The sequence below is a fragment of the Odocoileus virginianus genome, chromosome 21 (genome assembly GCF_023699985.2).
Source record: "Odocoileus virginianus isolate 20LAN1187 ecotype Illinois chromosome 21, Ovbor_1.2, whole genome shotgun sequence".
NCBI classification, from domain to species: Eukaryota; Metazoa; Chordata; class Mammalia; order Artiodactyla; family Cervidae; genus Odocoileus; species Odocoileus virginianus.
This window is the reverse complement of record NC_069694.1, coordinates 3555614-3574808: the sequence shown is the minus strand read 5'-3', so window position 1 is coordinate 3574808 and position 19195 is coordinate 3555614. Positions and strand designations below refer to the sequence as shown.

General features: G+C 37.9%; 1 protein-coding gene across 1 annotated transcript in view; it reads right to left on the bottom strand.

Annotated features, from left to right (window-relative positions):
* Positions 1-361: 361 nt before the first annotated feature.
* KCTD8 (potassium channel tetramerization domain containing 8) overlaps positions 362-19195 on the bottom strand; it is a 257630-nt gene continuing 238796 nt past the window's right edge. The window contains exon 2 of the mRNA XM_020869383.2: positions 362-1704. Coding sequence (XP_020725042.2) covers positions 1244-1704 — 461 coding nt within the window. The 3' untranslated portion in view covers positions 362-1243. The remainder of the gene's footprint in view (positions 1705-19195) is intronic.

Below are 19195 nucleotides of genomic sequence, written 5' to 3'. Positions count from 1 at the left end.
GGCAATCAGGAAGAAAGCTCTTATTCAGGCTGAACTTCTAGCTTCCTGTTGACATTTTTGTCCCATAATTTGCAAGCAGCAACTTCCCAATTGTATTTAGGGAGGCTTTCAATCCAGTTGTCAGCTAAAATAAAATTTTAGTGCACCCTCAGATGAAATCTTTTTCTCTTGCAGGCTAAGGGTTTATTAATCAGTACCAAAGCTATCTGAATTTGACTCTACCTCCATTTTGAATTATAAGTCTCTAAGTTGTCCACATTAAGTTTGAACATATCATTCTCCAGTTTGAAATTTTAAAGGAAAACTGAAGACAATGTAACAACTGAATATTTTAAAAGAAGAGTCAATAGAGATCAAGACATTCTAATATATATTTCCTTTTTTAATAAATACATAAAGCTCTTCACCATTTCCCTCAATTATTGTGATTAACATGAGAGTAAGATCTTTCAGAGAATCACTATGCCAATTTTCACAGCCTGATGTAAGGACTCATTTCACAGAAATAATCATAACTAGCATTAATAGATGAATGTCAGTGCCATAACACAAGATCATAAGGCATATTTACACCATCTTAACATACAGAACACCATACACATACACAAAAAAATCACAGATCCAGAACAAATAAAATTCAATCTCTTAGCTTACATTTATAAGCTTTGTCTGAACCATATTTTTTTTTTTTGCTATTTTTTCATAATTATTTCTTTCCAAGCAACAAACAGATCTTCCTATGTCTTGTGATTTATTTGTAATATTGTGCTCATGCAAAAATAATACTTGTTTTATTGCATTAACATTTAAACAGTTTTGGATTTGGGTCCCAAAACCATCATCTAACATTTTACTTGATGTTGCTTCATCCATATTGTCACTTTATTTGGAGTGATATGATGATTTGTTTTTGGTGAGTTACAAAATGACAAACATAGCCAGTTGACCACAGTTCAAGAATCAAGATTCTAAGCTTCTTGATCATGCATATTTTACTTTCATTCTTGCAAAATTTTTTGAGTCAGGAACACCATTTGATTCAATATTTATTAGTTTTGTTTTTTTAAATATTTCTAAAAACAACAACAACAGAAAGAATGAAAAAAAAAAATACTGTCCCACATCCACTGTTCACAAAAAGAAAGAGCAGCGAGAACCACGCGGACCGCTGTTGGCATCCGGTCAGGCGGCAACGCCGGTGAACACGGAAGGTCACTGAAACACTGCGGGACTCTGATCGTCACTATAACCCGTACTTCTGTAACAGTTCAGACTGCCACTGGCGCTTGCGCTCGGGAAAGTAATCTGGAATGTGGATTTTTTTAAAATCCTGAATACACTTTTTCATTTCTTCTTCCACACTTAGCTTCTCGCAGACTTTCTTTTTGGAAAGGTTGGTCTCCCGGGACTTGCTGATGAGCGTCTGAAAGAGTTCGCTGTTTCTGCGTTTGTCCGGTGGGGGCATCCACGGCACAGGCGCTTTTTTGGAAGGACGGTCCAAAGTCAAGGTGCTGGGCTGGTGAGCGGCCGCCTGCTGGGCGCTGGGTGGGTGGCCCTGGGGCGAGCTCGCCTCCGAGTGGCTGTCGCAGCTGGAAGTGGAGAGCTCATTACAGGAAGTCCCACTCTCGCTTCCTTTGTCCGCGACCTTGTCCTGCTTCCTGTCTTCGTGTTCTTGTTTGGGTGACACTATTTTCTGAGGAGGTCCTAAAAAGGAAAAAAGAAGTAGGAAAACTGAGTAAGAAGTGGGAAGGTCAAATTAAATAACTTTATATATATGTTTTTTATTTTCAACCACAAACATTTAAGAAAAATGTGGGCTGCTTCCCTAATTTATATTTGAGGAATTAAATCCAACACCTGCTATAGTTAATGTACACTGAAGCATGCAATTTGCTGATTAATTATTGATAACAATTAAATTTGAGAGGTTTGCTTGATGAGCATTTATTCCATAGCAGATCATCTATAACTTCATGCTAAAAAAAAAAATGATTTTTTGTTATTTTTAGTTACTAGTTCCTGCAATCTGAAAAAGATATCACATATAAATATTTTGCTAGTGCCATAACTGTTTTATTGAACAGTTAGTTCATTTCTGTTTTAGCTCACGGCATTAGTTGTCCTTTGCGTATGTAAATAATCCACCATCGTAACGCACAAACTCTATTGTACAAACCAGCATTCTCCAGGCCCAGAAGTGGAATAGCATCATTTATGCTTCTAAGAGGGAAACTGGTTTAAATCTTATCCTCCATCTCTTAATCTTCTTTCCTGTCTACTTTCTTGGGGAGAATCATGAAAGTACTATAAGATATATAGGTACCTAATATTATGCTGAAAAATATAGTTGAAATATAGTATTCTCTTAAAGTACAAGGCTTACCATTTGAGGTAAATTACCTAGGAGGACAACTTTCAGAAAATGGTAGTTTGCCAAGATAATTATTTCAAATACACAAACAGTTTATTTCCAAGAGGGAGCATGTTTTATTCTCCTTGACTCTGCTGTGGGATTAGGATCTCCATCTAACATTTATTGAACATCACCACAAACCCAGAACTATAATAAAACTTTGATTTAACTGGAGCCCAATCATTCAGAAATATAAGTTACCCAAACATTTTTGTCTTGTATTCAACATTTATGCACAAGTTATCTGCACCATAATTGAAATGAAAGGCATCAGTATTTTAAACAGTTGCATAGCGGATTCTACTGTGCAGCCAGAGTTGAGAATAACTGGTCGGACTCACAGGGTCTCAACCTTAGCCACATACGGAATTACCTGGAAAGCATGGATTATTGATGCCTTGATCTTAACCCAGATGTCCTGCTCGATGCCACCTGATCACTGGGTTATTTATAGATTCAGGTGATTTCGACATGCAGTTAAGATTCTGAGGGCTTCCTCAGTCTAATATATATGAATTAATAACCAATATGAATAGTCTATATTACTTAGAAGGGTGAGGAAACAAACCAATAAAAATACTTTTCATAAAGCACCCACTATGTGCTGCTGCTGCTACGTTGCTTCAGTCGTGTCCGACTCTGTGTGACCCCACAGACCAGCCCACCAGCTATCACCAATTTCCCTATTTAAAATTAGAAGAAAACACATTGATACGGGACATTTAGTTGAGAGGGAGTAAAGATTCTAAAAAGCTTTAGAACCTTTTGGAAGGCTGCCCTGGTGGCTCAGTGGTAAAGAATCCACCCACCAAGACAGGAGACTCGGGTGCGATCCCCGGATCGGGATGATCCCCGGATCGGGATGATCCCCCAGCAAAGGGAGTGGCAACCCACTCCAATATTCTTGCTGGGAGAATTCCATGGACAGAAGAGCCTGGCAGGTTACAGTCCACGGGGTCGCAAAGAGTCGGACCTGACTAATGAACACACACACACCCACATATACACACACACACAAAAGTCTAGGACAGCAGTTCTCAACAATGAGAGTACATCATTGCAATTCTCTTAATGCACAGATGTGCAGGTCCATCTCTGGAGATTTTGTGTGCTGACCGAATGGTTTGTATGTATGTATGTATGTATGTATTTTTCAGTTATTTTTATTCATTGGAGGCTAATTACCTTACAATATTGTAGTGGTTTTTGCCATACCTTGACATGAATCAGCCATGGATTTACATGTGCTCCCCATCCTGAAGCCCCCTCCCACCTCCCTAAGGCAAGGGTGGAATGATCTGAGAGAATAGCATCGAAACATGTATATTACCAAGTGTGAAACAGATCGCCAGTCCAGGTTGGATGCATGAGGCAAGGGCTCGGAGCTGGTGCACTGGGAAGACCCAGAGGGATGGGATGTATGTATGTATTTAAATGGCAGTCAGAGTGGTAAAGAACATACAGCATCTGTTTACCTAATTCTCTTAATGGCGGAATGTAATCCCAAGCTAGCATAATGCCCAGGAGCCTAGTAAACTGTAGAATATAAACAAAGGGTTTTTACGTGTTTACCAAACTTGTGTGTTATTTTAACCAGAAAACGCCACAGAGGAATCTAAGATTTTCATTCCCAATGATGACTAAAGGGTTAAACTGCAAAGAGCTGGGAAAGCCAATTTATGTTTAAGAATTAATGAGTAGTGAGAAGTCATTTCCTGTTAATAGGCAGGGGATAGAGCATTAAATAGAGATAGCTAGGCAGAAAGGTAGTAACATCAGAGAGGAAGACAGTACAGAGATACCACGTACCACTAAAGCAAATGGTTCGTTCTGTTTTGATTCACTGGGGAACAACGTTCAATGAGATAGGCCAGGAGGAACACAGAGGCACAGGAAGTCCATGCGTTCAGACACCAAGTCACGTCCCGCTCCTTGCAACCCTATGGACTGCAGCACTTCAGGCCTCCCTGTCCCTCGCCATCTCCCAGAGTTTGCCCAGGTTCATGTCCATTGAATCGGTGATGCCATATGAAGTCCATTGTTAACTAAATAAATTATGTACAGCTATTGTTCTTAATGGTATTAATAATTATCCATGGAAAAATACTCCCCCAAATACACACACACAAATGCAGGCTTCACAGTACAGTAGGATGCAATATATGTATGCTGGAAATGGATTACTCTTGTTTGTAGTGTAAGATGGAAGCTCAAGGAAGACTTCTTTGAAGAAGGCATTGATCAGTTTAGCCAACAGAATTTACTGAGCACCATGACGTGCCAGGCTGGGATCTAGAGGAGGCACACGATGGGTGCTCTAGTGAAGCCCACAGGCTATTTTATGGTATTCCATAACATTAAGTATTTAAAATTCATGAGGCACTTTAGAATATCTTCCACTGTAGACTTTGAACTCCATGAAAAAAAAATGGAGGTGGAAACCTGAATTTTCTATGGTCTCAAAAGCACCTTTTTCTCAAAAAAGAACTTTGAATAGGTACAGATATTAACAGGAATTAATAAATACACACTTTTATTTCTCATCCCTCCTAATTCATAAGCTATCTTTGGCAAGGTATACTCCTAATCAAGACAGAAACTAGGTTCAGATGTTCACTTAACAGAAAATGCATAACTTTATTTTGTCCACAATTATTAGTTTGTTTTTTAAGTGTAACTATCTATAGCACTGTTAGTTCCTGTTACACAACATAGTGAATCAATATTCCATTACATTTCAAAATGATCATCACAGTAAGTCTATATATCATGTGTCACCATATAAAGATATTACAAAATTACTGACTATATTCCCCACACTGTACATTACATACCTTTGACATACATTTTGCAACTGGCAATGTGTACCTCTTAATCTCCCTCATCTGTATCTTTTCTTTCCCCATCTCTGACTCCTCTGGAAAACACCAGTTTGTTCCCCTCATCTATGACTATATTTTTGTTTTGTTGTTCATTCATTTCTTTTTTTTAAGATTCCAAATGTAAATTAAATCATACAATATTTATACTTCTCTCTCAGATTTATTTCTGTTAGCAGAATACCCTCTCAGTTCAATTCAGTCACTCAGTTGGGTCCGACTCTTTGTGACCCCATGGACTGCAGCACGCCAGGCCTCCCTGTCCATCACCAACTCCCGCAGTTTACTCAAACCCATGTCCATCGAGTCGGTGATACCATCCAACCATCTCATCCTCTGTCGTCCCCTTCTCCTCCTGCCCCCAATCCCTCCCGGCATCAGGGTCTTCTCCAATGAGTCAACTCTTCGCATGAGGTGGCCAAAGTATTGGAGTTTCAGTTTCAGCATCAGTCCCTCCAATGAACACTCAGGACTGATCTCCTCTAGGATGGACTGGTTGGATCTGCTTGCAGTCCAAGGGACTCTCAAGAGTCTTTTCCAACACCACAGTTCAAAAGCATCAATTCTTTGGCACTCAGCTTTCTGTATACTCCAACTCAAACATCCATACATGACTACTGGAAAAACCATAGCCTTGACTAGACAGACCTTTGTTGACAAAGTAATGTCTCTGCTTTTTAATATGCTGTCTAGGTTGGTCATAACTTTTCTTCCAAAGAGTAAGCGGCTTTTAATGTCATGGCTGCAATCACAGTCTGCAGTGATTTTGGAGCCCCCCAAAATAAAGTCAGCCACTGTTTCCACTGTTTGCCTGTCTATTTACCATGAAGTGATGGGACCGGATGCCATGATCTTAGTTTTCTGAATGTTGAGTTTTAAGCCAACTTTTTCACTCTCGTCTTTCACTTTCAACAAGAGGCTCTTTAGTTCTTCTTCACTTTCTGCCATAAGGGTGCTGTCATCTGCATATCTGAGGTTATTGATATTTCTCCTGGCAATCTTGATTCCAGCTTGTGCTTCCTCCAGCCCAGCATTTCTCATGATGTACTCTGCATGTAAGTTAAATAAGCAGGGTGACAATATACAGCCTTAACGTACTCCTTTTCCTATTTGGAACCAGTCTGTTGTTCCATGTCCAGTTCTAATTGTTGCTTCCTGATCTGCATACAGGTTTCTCAAGAGGCAGGTCAGGGGGTCTGGTATTCCCATCTCTTTTAGAATTTTCCACAGTCTATTGTGATCCACACAGTCAAAGGCTTTGACATAGTCAGTAAAGCAGAAAGATGTTTTTCTGTAACTCTTTTGCTTTTTTGATGATCCAACAGATGTTGGCAATTTGATCTCTGGTTCCTCTGCCTTTTGTAAAACCAACTTGAACATCTGGAAGCTCACTGCTCACGTACTGCTGAAGCCTGGCTTGGAGAATTTTAAGCATTACTTTGTTAGTGTGTGAGATGAGGGCAATTGTGCAGTAGTTTGAGCATTCTTTGGCATTGCCTTTCTTTGGGATTGGAATGAAAACTGACCTTTTCCAGTCCTGTGGCCACTGCTGAGTTTTCCAAATTTGCTGGCATATTGAGTGCAGCACTTTCACAGCATCATCTTTCAGGATTTGAAATAGTTCAACTGGAATTCCATCACCTCCACTAGCTTTGTTCTTAGTGATGCTTCCTAAGCCCCACTTGACTTCACATTCCAGGATGTCTGGCTCTAGGTGAGTGATCACACCATCATGATTATCTGGGTCGTGAAGATCTTTTGTACAACTCTTCTGTTTATTCTTGCCACTTCTTATTAACATCTTCTGCTTCTGTTAGGTCCATACAATTTCTGTCCTTTATCGAACCCATCTTTGCATGAAATGTTCCCCCGGTATCTCTAATTTTCTTGAAGAGATCTCTAGTCTTTCCCACTCTGTTGTTTGCCTCTATTTCTTTGCACTGATCACTGAGGAAGGCTTTCTTATCTCTCCTTGCTCTTCTTTGGAACTCTGCATTCAAATGGGAATATCTTTCCTTTAATCCTTTGCTTTTTGCTTCTCTTCTTTTCACAGCTACTTGTAAGGCCTCCTCAGACAGCCATTTTGCCTTTTTGCATCTGTTTTCCATGGGGATCGTCTTGATCCCTGTCTCCTGTACAATGTCACGAACCTCCGTCCATATTTCATCAGGCACTCTGTTTATCAGATCTAGTCCCTTAAATCTATTTCTCACTTCCACTGTATAGCCATAAGGGATTTGATTTAGGTCATAGCTGAGTGGTCTAAAGGTTTTCCCCACTTTCTTCAATTTCAGTCTGAGTTTGGCAATAAGGAGTTATGATCCGAGCCACAGTCAGCTCCTGGTCTAGTGTTTGCTGGCTGTTTAGAGCTTCTCCATCTTTGGCTGCAAAGAATATAATCAATCTGACTTCAGTGTCGACCATCTGGTGATGTCCATGTGCAGAGTCTTCTCTTGTGTTGTTGGAAGAGGGTGTTTGCTATGACCAGTGCATTCTCTTGGCAGAACTCTATCAGCCTTTGACCTGCTTCATTCTGTATGTCTATCCATATCATCACAAATGGCACAATTTTATTATTTTTATGGCTTAGTAATAATCCATTATGTGTGTTTATCTATCTATATACATATATGTATATAGATAGATATATCTATATATATATTTTTTGTATGTATATAGATAGATAAACCATACACACCAAATCTTTTTTAGCCATTTGTCTACTGATTGGCATTTAGGTTCCTTCTATATCCTGGCTCTTGCAAATGATGATTCAGTGAATATAGGGGTGCATTTATCTTTTTCTAATTAGTACTTTCATTTTGGGGGGATAAATATCTAGGAGTGAAATTACTGCATCATATGGTAGCTTTGTTTTTAATTTTTTGAATAACACACTTTTGAATGCATAGAATACTTCATAGTTCTTTGCATAAATTATTAAGGGTAATAGTGTCCTTTTGATTTATGTTAGATTATTTGATGATGCATAACATAGTATATATTTTAATTTCTATTTAATTAAGCACACTTTAAGTCATTACCAATAACTTAGTTGATTTAAATTGAGACTAAGATATTATAACAAAATGATTTTTGCATTTTTATGACACGAAATTTAATAAAAATCAATGAATTAAAAGGGAATAACGATTTATTCTAGTTGCTTAGTTTTCTGTGAATGCCTGCTAATTGTATGCTTCCAGGGATAATTTAAAACTTTATATCATTCCATTCAATGATCCAAAGCCACTTGAAATGCCTTAATAAGCACATGAATAATAATTTAATAATAAGTCCTGCATATAGAGGAACAGCATGGTTGTCAGAAACCTCTCTGTGTCTCTTCTGCTAATAATAGAATCAAATATACCTGTGATCTTCTTAAAAGCATTCTGCCCTCTAAATTACAGCACCAGTCAGACTTAGTATAAGAAAAGAAGAATAAAAAAAGGAAAATTAAATATGATTTGATGACTTAATGAGCTGGACTTTCTTCCTTCACTTAATTATTAGAATAGGCGACAAATCAGTGAACAATAAAATTAACTTTAAAAAGGAATTAGCTATTTAAAAGTCCAATATATATGTGCAGTTAGAAACTTTTCAAAAAGTATTTGGAAAAGTAAATCTTCCACTTTTCATTTGGCTATTTGCCGTTAAATACAGTAGGATTTTCATCCAGGAGTTGACTGTCTTTCAAGGCGAGTTGAGCTCTTCCTAAGAGACCTGCAAGCCAGCTACCTAGTTCATACCACTCCACAATTAATTTTTAAAACAGCAGTGAAGACACATATGCACAGACACACACAATACACATACTCCTGTTAGATTCACACCTTTCTTCACTGGGGAAGATCTGAGGCTAAGCTTGTCTCAGTCTCTCTAGGCAAGTACTTGGTGCTGTTCATATCATCTAATACTTGTTAGCCCCTGTTCATTTATGTGATAAAGGCCTGTGATTCTAATTTATATAATAAATAGTAAGAACTTTTCCATGTAGTAAAATTCTATTGAATGTTAACTATAAAATATTAAAGAGTAATATTACCATTAATAGAAATTACCTTTTAGAATGGGGAAACAAATTCAACTTCTATTTAAGTACTTCACAGAATTATAGGATTCTAGGGTAATTTTCTCTAAATTTATTGATAGGAAGTGTAGTTCTAGAAGATATCCACTTACATTTGTTTCATTAAATCTATTCTTGTCACTGAAATGCTGGCGATAAGAATGACACTTAAGGCAACATAGTGCAGACTGGCTGGACTCATGTTCTAGTTCAAGGACTTAACTAAGTGTGTTTTCTTGGTCAAGTTATTTACTTTCTTTGGGCCTCTGCTCCTGTTTAAACTTCATGGAGTTGCAGCAAGTATTAAATGAGCTAGCACACATAGAGTACTTAGGATGTGCCTGGCATGTGCAAATGCTTGCAATGTTTATTATTAATATACACAATAAATATTCATTGTTATTTGGCTACAGTATGGCATATTTGCTTATCTGAATATTGAGAGTACTGATTGAGGAATCCAAATAATTCTATTCTAGTTTTAGCTTCACAGGTAGTAACTATGAACATATGAATTGCAAGCAAGTCACTTATTTCTCTAAGCCTCAGTTTTTTATCTATTAAAAATGAAATAAGAACAGTAATTCCTAGTCATATGGCTATAATAAGAAAGGAGATAACAAATGTTGGAGCAATTTTGCTGTAAAGTTCTCTATAATAAATCTGAGAGACTATTAAGTATTAAATTGTTTTGTCCAAAAAGGAACTTATTTGAGAAAATAAAACACAAAAGCTCTCTTTGAGTTATTAAAATGTATGAATTAAAAGTAATAGTAAAAACATTACATTAAACAAAATAAAATACACTGAATGTATCACAGTGGGCCAAAACTTGTAAAATTGGACAAAATGGCATTTTCAATTAATTCCATTGGCTTTTATTACATTGATATAAAAAGGAAAAAGCAGTAGCTTTTCTAAGTTATTTGGATGAATAGAGTTGTACAGAAATCAAACGTTAATATTTTCTTCTTTAAAAAAGGCACATGACTAATAGTGTTGGGTGTAGGTGCATTCAATAGGACTTCCATATTTTTTTTTCAGAATACACAGGAATTTCAAAATGAAGTCTATGTGGAAAACTGTGCACTTGAAAAAAAATCTTTCATTTTAATCTCTTTACCTGCCTACTGATGATAAAAAAGACTGAATATGTAAAATGTGTCTACAACAGGCATAATTCCCAGAAGGGAAATTACCTTTTAATAGTACTAAACTCAATGGTGTGTGAATGGTTATGTGGTACTTGAACAGAATGAACCAATCCATCTTAAATATTAGCACCACAGGCCTCTAAGTATTAAGCAGTTGAGTCCAAAGAGGAAAAAATTTTCATTTCAATTTGATAAACATTTGTTGAGCACCTATTATGTGCCAGGCATCACAGTGTTAGTTTTAAGGACACACACATACAGAATTCCTAGTCATTCAACCATTCAGGCTTAGTGTGAGAAGCACAGTATTGCAGCTGTACCTAAAAGGCTGTTTGAATAAATAAAAACTAATTTTATATGAAAATAATTTACACATTTCTTATGTTTTAATCATCTCTTCTATCATTACTTGATCACTTCTATGAAGGAAAGTGAATAAAAGAGAAAAGTAAAGAAGGGTAATTGAAAAGAGAAATATATTGTGGATTCTTTTTTTCATACTGACATGATCGACCACTAACCCAATCTTGTGTTAATCCTTGTACTTGTTAACTGTTTATTATGCTTTTTTATCTACAATCTGTCTTCCAGTGGTTAAATTGTAAATGCCTTGAAGGCACAAACTGTGCCTTTCTAGACTGTTGTGAAGCCTTGATCAGAGTAACTGTTTAACCAAAATAATAAAAAGAAAATTATATTCATTTCTCTGAATTTCTAAAGTAACTAGTACTGACTATGTCATTTGTTTGGTACTTAGCATTCCCTACATTTTATGTTACTACATGTGCTTGGGCTGAGTCGCTCAGTCATGTCCGACTCTTTGCAACCCCGTGGACTGTAGCCCACCAGGCTCCTCTGTCCATGGGATTCTCCAGGCAAGAATACTGGAGTGGGCTGCCATGCCCTCCTCCAGGGGATCTTCCCAACCCAGGGGTCGAACCCAGGTCTCCCGCATTGCAGGCAGATTCTCTACCGTCTGAGCCCCCAGGGAAGCCCTTTATGTTACTAAATATTCCCCTAAATGACCAGGGAGCAGGAGTGGCAGCATTTAGTATGGGCTTCCCAGGCGGCTCAGTGGTGAAGAATCTGCCTGCCAAGCAGGAGCCATGGGTCAGGTCCCCGGGTTGCGGAGATCTCCTGGAGAAGGAAATGGAAACCCACTCCAGGATTCTTGCCTGGGAAATCTCATAGACAAAGGAGCCTGGTGGGCTACAGTCCATGGGATGGCAAAGAGCTGAACACGGCTAAGAGACTAAACAGAAGTAGGAGCAGTCTTTACCGTTGATAAAAATTTTGCATTTAAGTGGACCCGCCCAGTTCAAACCTATATTGTTCAAGGGTCAACTGTTTTTTCCATGAGAGCAGAGACTATGTCTTAAGTTTCCTTGTATCGCTCCATTCAGGAGGGTGATTCATCACTGAATCAAAGATACTAATACAGTGAATAAGCAAAAGTAATGTAGTACTAGGAAAACATAAGAGAACATACACATGTAGTAAGACTTATATCGGAGGAGGTTTCAAAAGTAATCTTGTCGCCTTCCTCCATTTCTATAAATCTGTTTCTCTCTGTTAGTTATTTCTGTAGATGATATCCCAGTAATCTTTGGCTACTCGATGGATTCATCATTTATTTCCAATTGTTTTCCGGGTTTTGTTAATTCTACTATTAAAACTGGCCTTTGAATCTAGTGTTAGTGTGAGTTGCTCAGCTGTGTCCAACTCTTTGTGACTGTTGCCCACTAGGTTCCTCTGTCCATGGGATTCTCCAGGCAAGAATCCTGGAGTGGGTAGCCACTCGCTTCTCCAGGGGATCTTCCCAACCCAAGGATCAAACCCGGGTTTCCTACAATGCAGGCGGATTCTTTACCACCTGAGCCACCAAGGAAGCCCCTTGAATCTAACCCTTCATTTCTATTCCCATTTTTCACCTCTTATAACAAGCTCTCATTACTTCTTAGGCAGTTCTCTGACTCCATTTTTAGCTCCACTTCAAACTATTCTCCACAGCATTGCTAAATAAATATTCCCAAAGTCTAATTCTGTGTACAAAAACCTTCTAAATATTTCCTATGTACACAGAATCAAATCTCAGTGCCACATGTGTGACTCAAATGATTATCACAATCCATCTTGTAATGTCCCACATATACTGGCCAAAATACATGTATTCCTAGTAAATGTCTTGCTTTATCCATGCCTATTCGACCCCTCTGGATTGCATTCCTTCCTTGCTTCAAAGGAAAAGTACCATTTCAAAGCCTATTCCCAACAGTGCTTTCAGCATCAAACATTCCATTCTTTCATTTGGAAGTGACTTCTTGTTATCCTTGTTCTCTTAATGACCCTTTGCAGTTTGCTTGAATCTACTAATTATTGGGTTTATCTTGTCTCAAATAATAGTTATTTCCATACTAATTTTAAATTGCCTCTCTGGATTCTGCCCCCAACACACACACACACACACACACACACACACACACAACACCTATGTTAAGCGCTATGGAACAGATTCTTTTCTATCTTTGTATTTCCTGGAGCACCACCATCATGACAAGACTCATAATTATTCAGTAACAGTTAAACTGAATTAAGTGAAATTCATATAATTTAACTAAGAATGTCTAAGCTCATAGGGAATTTTTTATCCCTAAAGAAGTTTTGCTTTGTTTTAACTAATAAAAAGACAAACCCAAGTATAACTAAGCCCGTTGGTTATAACAAAAACAAACAAGAGACATGGGCAAAGATATGAACTTTTAGAGTGATCTATAAGAAGGACCTAATAGTCTTTGTAGTAAGTGAAAATTTTCCTTTGAGAAGGTACCTATGTTAATCCCTTGAGGTTATTAAAGAGAAATAAAAAGCATTGGGAACTGCATATAATAAAGAAAACCAACTGTCTTTGTTGTGCATTGAATTCTAACAATACTAATGTGATTGTATCTGATGCTTGCAGTCAGATGTCTAGGAAAGAAGATACTAAGTGTTCACTTGTCCATTCAGAATCCCTATCACATGCAGAATGGTTACCAACACCTTGCAAGCTGTCTGCATTTGAAACTATCTTCCCATTTCACTTATGGGAGCTAGTATTCCGTGGCACATGTACCAAATTTTGTGATAAAAAATAAAAAACAAGAGCTCAGGAAATATGCCCAGGCTCCTTCTGGATCCTGAAATTAAGACTCGTTCGTTCTTAGGTTCCCACCACATCCGAATCTACCACACCTTACTAATGAATGTCTGACTTTTTTCTGTACAGGCTGAGATAGCCACCTGCTCATTGCCTCCTTTCTCGCAGGCGCGTACTGTCTAAGAGGGATAATTTATCAGGTTTAAAAATTTGTGAACACAAGCCTACTCATGCTGCCCTGCATCTGTAAACTGTGGGTCATACCGCCCACATAGGATTGAGAGGATGTATTCAGTAACACACCTGATGGCCGTGGGAGGAAAAAAAGGAGCTCTGGGAATGTAGGCTGCGGTGCACGTGTGGTGTGCTGCGTGCAACAAACTGAAAGAAACAAAAGACCATGATGGCTGCAAATTATCCTTGCCTGATGTAAGGTACTAGAAAAGCGGGCTAATACCCTTGGGCTGCAGCAGCAGCAGTGATTGTAGGCAGAAAGTCATATTTAAGAGGATTTGTATTTGTTACATCTCTTCAGAATCTGAGTGCCTTCCTACCAATGAATGGTTTCAAGTACTTCCAACAATGTCCAGCGAGATGCCACTTCTTATAGCTGCCATGCTATTTAATGTGAGTCCCCCCTCTTTTCCCTTTGAGATGTGTGAAAGTGTACCTGTTATAGAAGCAGTGCGGTGCAGAATCACGACAGTGAATGGAAAAGGGAAACATAAATGCTCACAGCAGGGTTTAATTTCATGTTGTGTGACAATGAAAAATTGCTCAGCCTTTAAACAGCAAAACTGTGCTTGAAGTAAAGTTCTGACAACTACTAGCTATGTGCCAAAATGTGTCTTTGAGATTCATTTTCCCATGCTGCTCAAGAAGGATTAAAAATATGGTACACCACTCCTAGAATTGCTTTAAGGAAAGATATGTATGAGAAAGTCTTACAGTAGGCTGAAACGTGGCCCCGGGTCCTAATTCCTGGAAACTGTAAATGTTACTTCATATGACAAAGTATTAGCAGTTGTTCTGGATTATTTGGATGGAGTCTAAATCAATCACAGGAACTCTTGCAAGAGGGAGACAGAGGGAGACGTGATACCCACACAGGAAGAGGAGGAAAGGTGATGACTGAGTCAGAGATTGGAGGGAGGTGGCTACAAACCAAGGAATGCTGGCAACCACCAGAAGCTGGAAGAAGCAAGCATAAGATTTTCCCCTTGAACCTGTGGAGGCAGTTTAGCACAGCTATCACCTTGATTTCAGCCTGCTGAAGCGATTTTGGATTTCAGGTTCCTGCAACTACGAGAGAATAAAATTTCTGTTGTTTTAAGCCACCACATTTTTGGAAATTTGTAACAACAGCCACTGGAAACTAATACAAGTCTATTTAGTCTAATGTCTGGCCCTTGTCAATGTTGAGTTATGGCATTTATACAAGTGAGCACGGTATTATCTTAATAACTTGAAGATACTGGATCTGAATTACAGGATCTTAATTTCTTTACTAAAATTCAATCTCTGCCATTAATTTCTTTACTAAAATGCAATCTCTGCCAAACTCTCACCGTATTTCTTTTCCAACTCTTAGCCCTTAAGATTTTGGAAAACAGTTATCATGTTGAGTCTAAGTTTTGCCCAGTTATATAAATCAACCATTATCTGCACAATGAGGTTTATAGTCCTCAAACAACATCATATCTGTTCCCACAATAAACTCTTCTGTTTCTACACACACACACTCACACACACACACACACACATCCACCCCTCCAACTATACATACATACATCATATATATAAGTGATATTTTTAATCACAAACTCTTATCTATAAGTGATTCCATACACATCTCTAGCACCTGACCATTCCTTAAAGTTTTAGCACTAAATTTAACTGCTTTCTGGACATCTCCTAAACTTCAAATACCACACACTCCCAAATGACAAATGACCTCACTATTCTTTCCCCTTTAAACCAGTTCCTCCCCTGATGTTTCTATTTGTCTTTTTTAATATAAGCACCACAATCTTCTGAATCACACAGATTTGAAGTCTTAGCATCATCTTCATTATTGCTATCCCTACTGCTCTATTGATTCCTTCCTTCTATGAACCGCTACATAATGTTACTGAGTGTACTTTGATAGCATCTCAATCATTTCCTTTGCTTTAGTCTTGACCATCACTGTTATGATCCTCCTTTTTTTTTTTGGCAGCAAGGAATTTTTTTTCCCCAATTATTTTTATTAGTTGGAGGCTAATTACTTTACAATATTGTAGTGGTTTGTGCCATACACTGACATGAATCAGCCATGGATTTACATGTGTTCCCCATCCTGAACCCCCCTCCCACCTCCCTCTCCACCCCATCCCTCTGGGTCTTCCCAGTGCAGCAGCCCCAAGCACTTGTCTCATGCATCCAACCTGGTCTGGTGATCTGTTTCACACTTGATAATATACATGTTAATTGATAATTAACAATGATAATATACATCCCACCCTCACCTTCTCCCATAGAGTCCAAAAGTCTGTTCTATACATTTGTGTCTCTTTTTCTGTCTTGCATATAGGGTTATCGTTACCATCTTTATAAACTCCATATATATGCGTTAGTATACTGTATTGGTGCTTTTCTTTCTGGCTTACTTCACTCTGTATAATGGGCTCCAGTTTCATCCAACTCATTAGAACTGATTCAAATGAATTCTTTTTAATGGCTGAGTAATATTCCATGGTGTATATGTACCACAGCTTCCTTATCCATTCGTCTGCTGACTGGGCATCTAGGTTGCTTCCATGTCCTGGCTATGATAAACAGTGCTGCGATGAACATTGGGGTGCACGTGTCTCTTTCAGATCTGGTTTCCTCAGTGTGTATGCCCAGGAGTGGGATTGCTGGGTTATATGGCAGTTCTATTTCCAGTTTTTCTTTCTATTGTAATGACCTTCTAACCTCTTACTGAATCTACTGAAAAGACATTTGAGATTTTTTTCATTTCTAATATCTACCACCTGCTATCGGCACTGAGAACCCAGCTGCATATCACCAAAACACAGCTCTTTTTATAGGACCTCTTCTCTGAAAATGGCTTTCAGAAACAAATTCAAATCTCTTAGCCACATAAACAGGACATCCCATGACATGGTCCCAGTTTCAACTCTAAAACTCATTTTCTATTATTCCCACTTTCTATTCAAGCCAAATTAGAGACAATCACTATTATCCTCAATACTGCATGTATTTTTGCTTCAGTTCTCTACCTATGTAAAGAAAGATTGATCTCTGTTTTGCATCATACTTATATATTTGGAGTAAATTCTTTATTGGCTGAGTGTGTATGTGTGTCTGAAAATAAATGTATGGCCCCTATCTATGTAATGGACCCCAAGTCCAAGGAGTAGGTTTATAACCCAGACTGGGATAACCACAGTACCTTACCAACTCCATCCCATAATTGAAGGCAAAGATGAAGGTTAGAAGGCATGTTACTTGGGTAGTTCAATAACAAGAAATCCTTGGAATACTTTAAACTGTTGATGAAGGAAGAAAGAGAGAGAAGCGCTTTACATACTTGGCCAAACGCTCTCGGGTGTGACTGCAGGTGGCTGAGTGCCCAGCCCCAGCCAGAATAGGAGAGAATGAGGGTTGGAAGGAAGCCCTACCAGGGTTGCCTGTCTGACTCGGTGGTCCTTTTGGTCAATTCCACCTGTTAGGCAAGTGTTTTAGACAGAATAGGATATAATATCATCAGAAAAGTCCTTTTTATAATCCAGTTAAGATATTTTATTAGATTCAAATAAGCTTGAAATATAAGTGAAATCTTTCCTCTTGAAGCAAGCTGACATTTGATTGTATTTGTTATTGCAGAACTCTGACACCTAATGCACAAACTTAAATATTTTAAGCTACTGATCAGAAAAGCTGGGGAAATTTAGAATGAGTTACACAGAAATATATATATATATATATATACACAATCAGTGTGTATGTGTGTGTTAAGTCCCTTCAGTCATGTCCAAGTCTGTGCAACCCTATGGACTGTAGCCTGCCAGGCTCATCTGTCGATGGGATTCTCCAGGCAAGAATACTGAAGTGGATTGACATGCTCTCATCCAGGGGATCTTCCCAACCTGGGGATTGAACCCATGTCTCTTATGTCTCCCAAACTGGCAGGCAGGTTCTTTACCACTAGCACCACCTGAGAAGCCCTTTAACCAGGCAATCTTTATCAACTCTCAGATTTTCCCATTTTAGAACAAATGCTTATGTTGCAATATTTTCTGAAGCACACATTATTATAAATGTAGACCTATAAAAAGGTTCTTTTACATTAACTGGATAGGCACAGATCAAGAAAACAAAGACAGTTTAAACAAAAATTATTTATTTAAATGTGAATTCCACTTTAAAATTTACATTATGAAAATAAATAGAAAATTGATAAGAGGATGTAGAATTACAGCAGAGAAGAAAAAGAGAGGATGAGGGAATCATCTCAGGACTCATGACTTGCCACGTACTATAATACAGTCCAAAATATCAGAATTAGATTTGTATAATAAGGCACCTTTAAGACTGAACATTTCTCAATGATGTGCCTCTTGATCGGAAAGATTCTGCCATAAGGTCAGAAATGTCTGCTAAGAGCTTTCGGAGCCTAATTAAATAATGAGTAGATTCTGTCAGGGTTGAGATGCCTTGAACTTTTCACGTCACTTCATACTGCACTTTAGTCTAAACCTAATATTTCAATAGCAGCAGTAACATCAATCTTCCTTTCTGACTTTAAAGCTTTACAGATTAAACGATTGTGAGGTATTGCTAATGAAACTATTACAAGATAAAAAGATGTACTGGTAACACCTTCTATGTAGATCAATCAAAATGGTTATGTAAAGTAAGAATTTGCACTGGGAATACATTAGGAAAACCATGTTTAATTACCAGATATATTAATGGTTATTCAGTAAAAGCTTGAAGATAGCACTATTTAAATATAGGCTGCATTAGTAAAAGAGCATGTTCCCAGTATGATGCATATTGAATAGCTCTTCATGAAGTGCTGAGAACACAGGATTCACAGAAATGAATAGTCTTGACTTTATGTAGCTCACTGAAAGTGATCTAAGATAGTCACTCTTTGTTCGACTCATAAAACGTATTTAAACAAAGCACATACAACTGGAATAGAAAATTCAACTCTGTTCATTCCTTTTAGGGCAAAAATTTCTATAACAAGGAAGTAAACCAGAGCTACAATTACTCAATAATAAGAACTATGTATAAAAATCACTAATTAGAAATTATGGCTTACATTATAATTGATTTTAATACAATTGTCATTGTATATAAGCATTTTGTGTGTGTGTGTGTGTGTGTGTGTGAGAACTACAAAAATATGTTTAACCAATGATTAAAGACTCACACTCTTTCGCTTGAATGGCTGGTTGCTCCATTTGCTTTAATAAATGGTGAGATACTTTGCAAGCAATACTGCAAAGGACAAAAGTCACACAGAACATGAAGGTGGTTCTG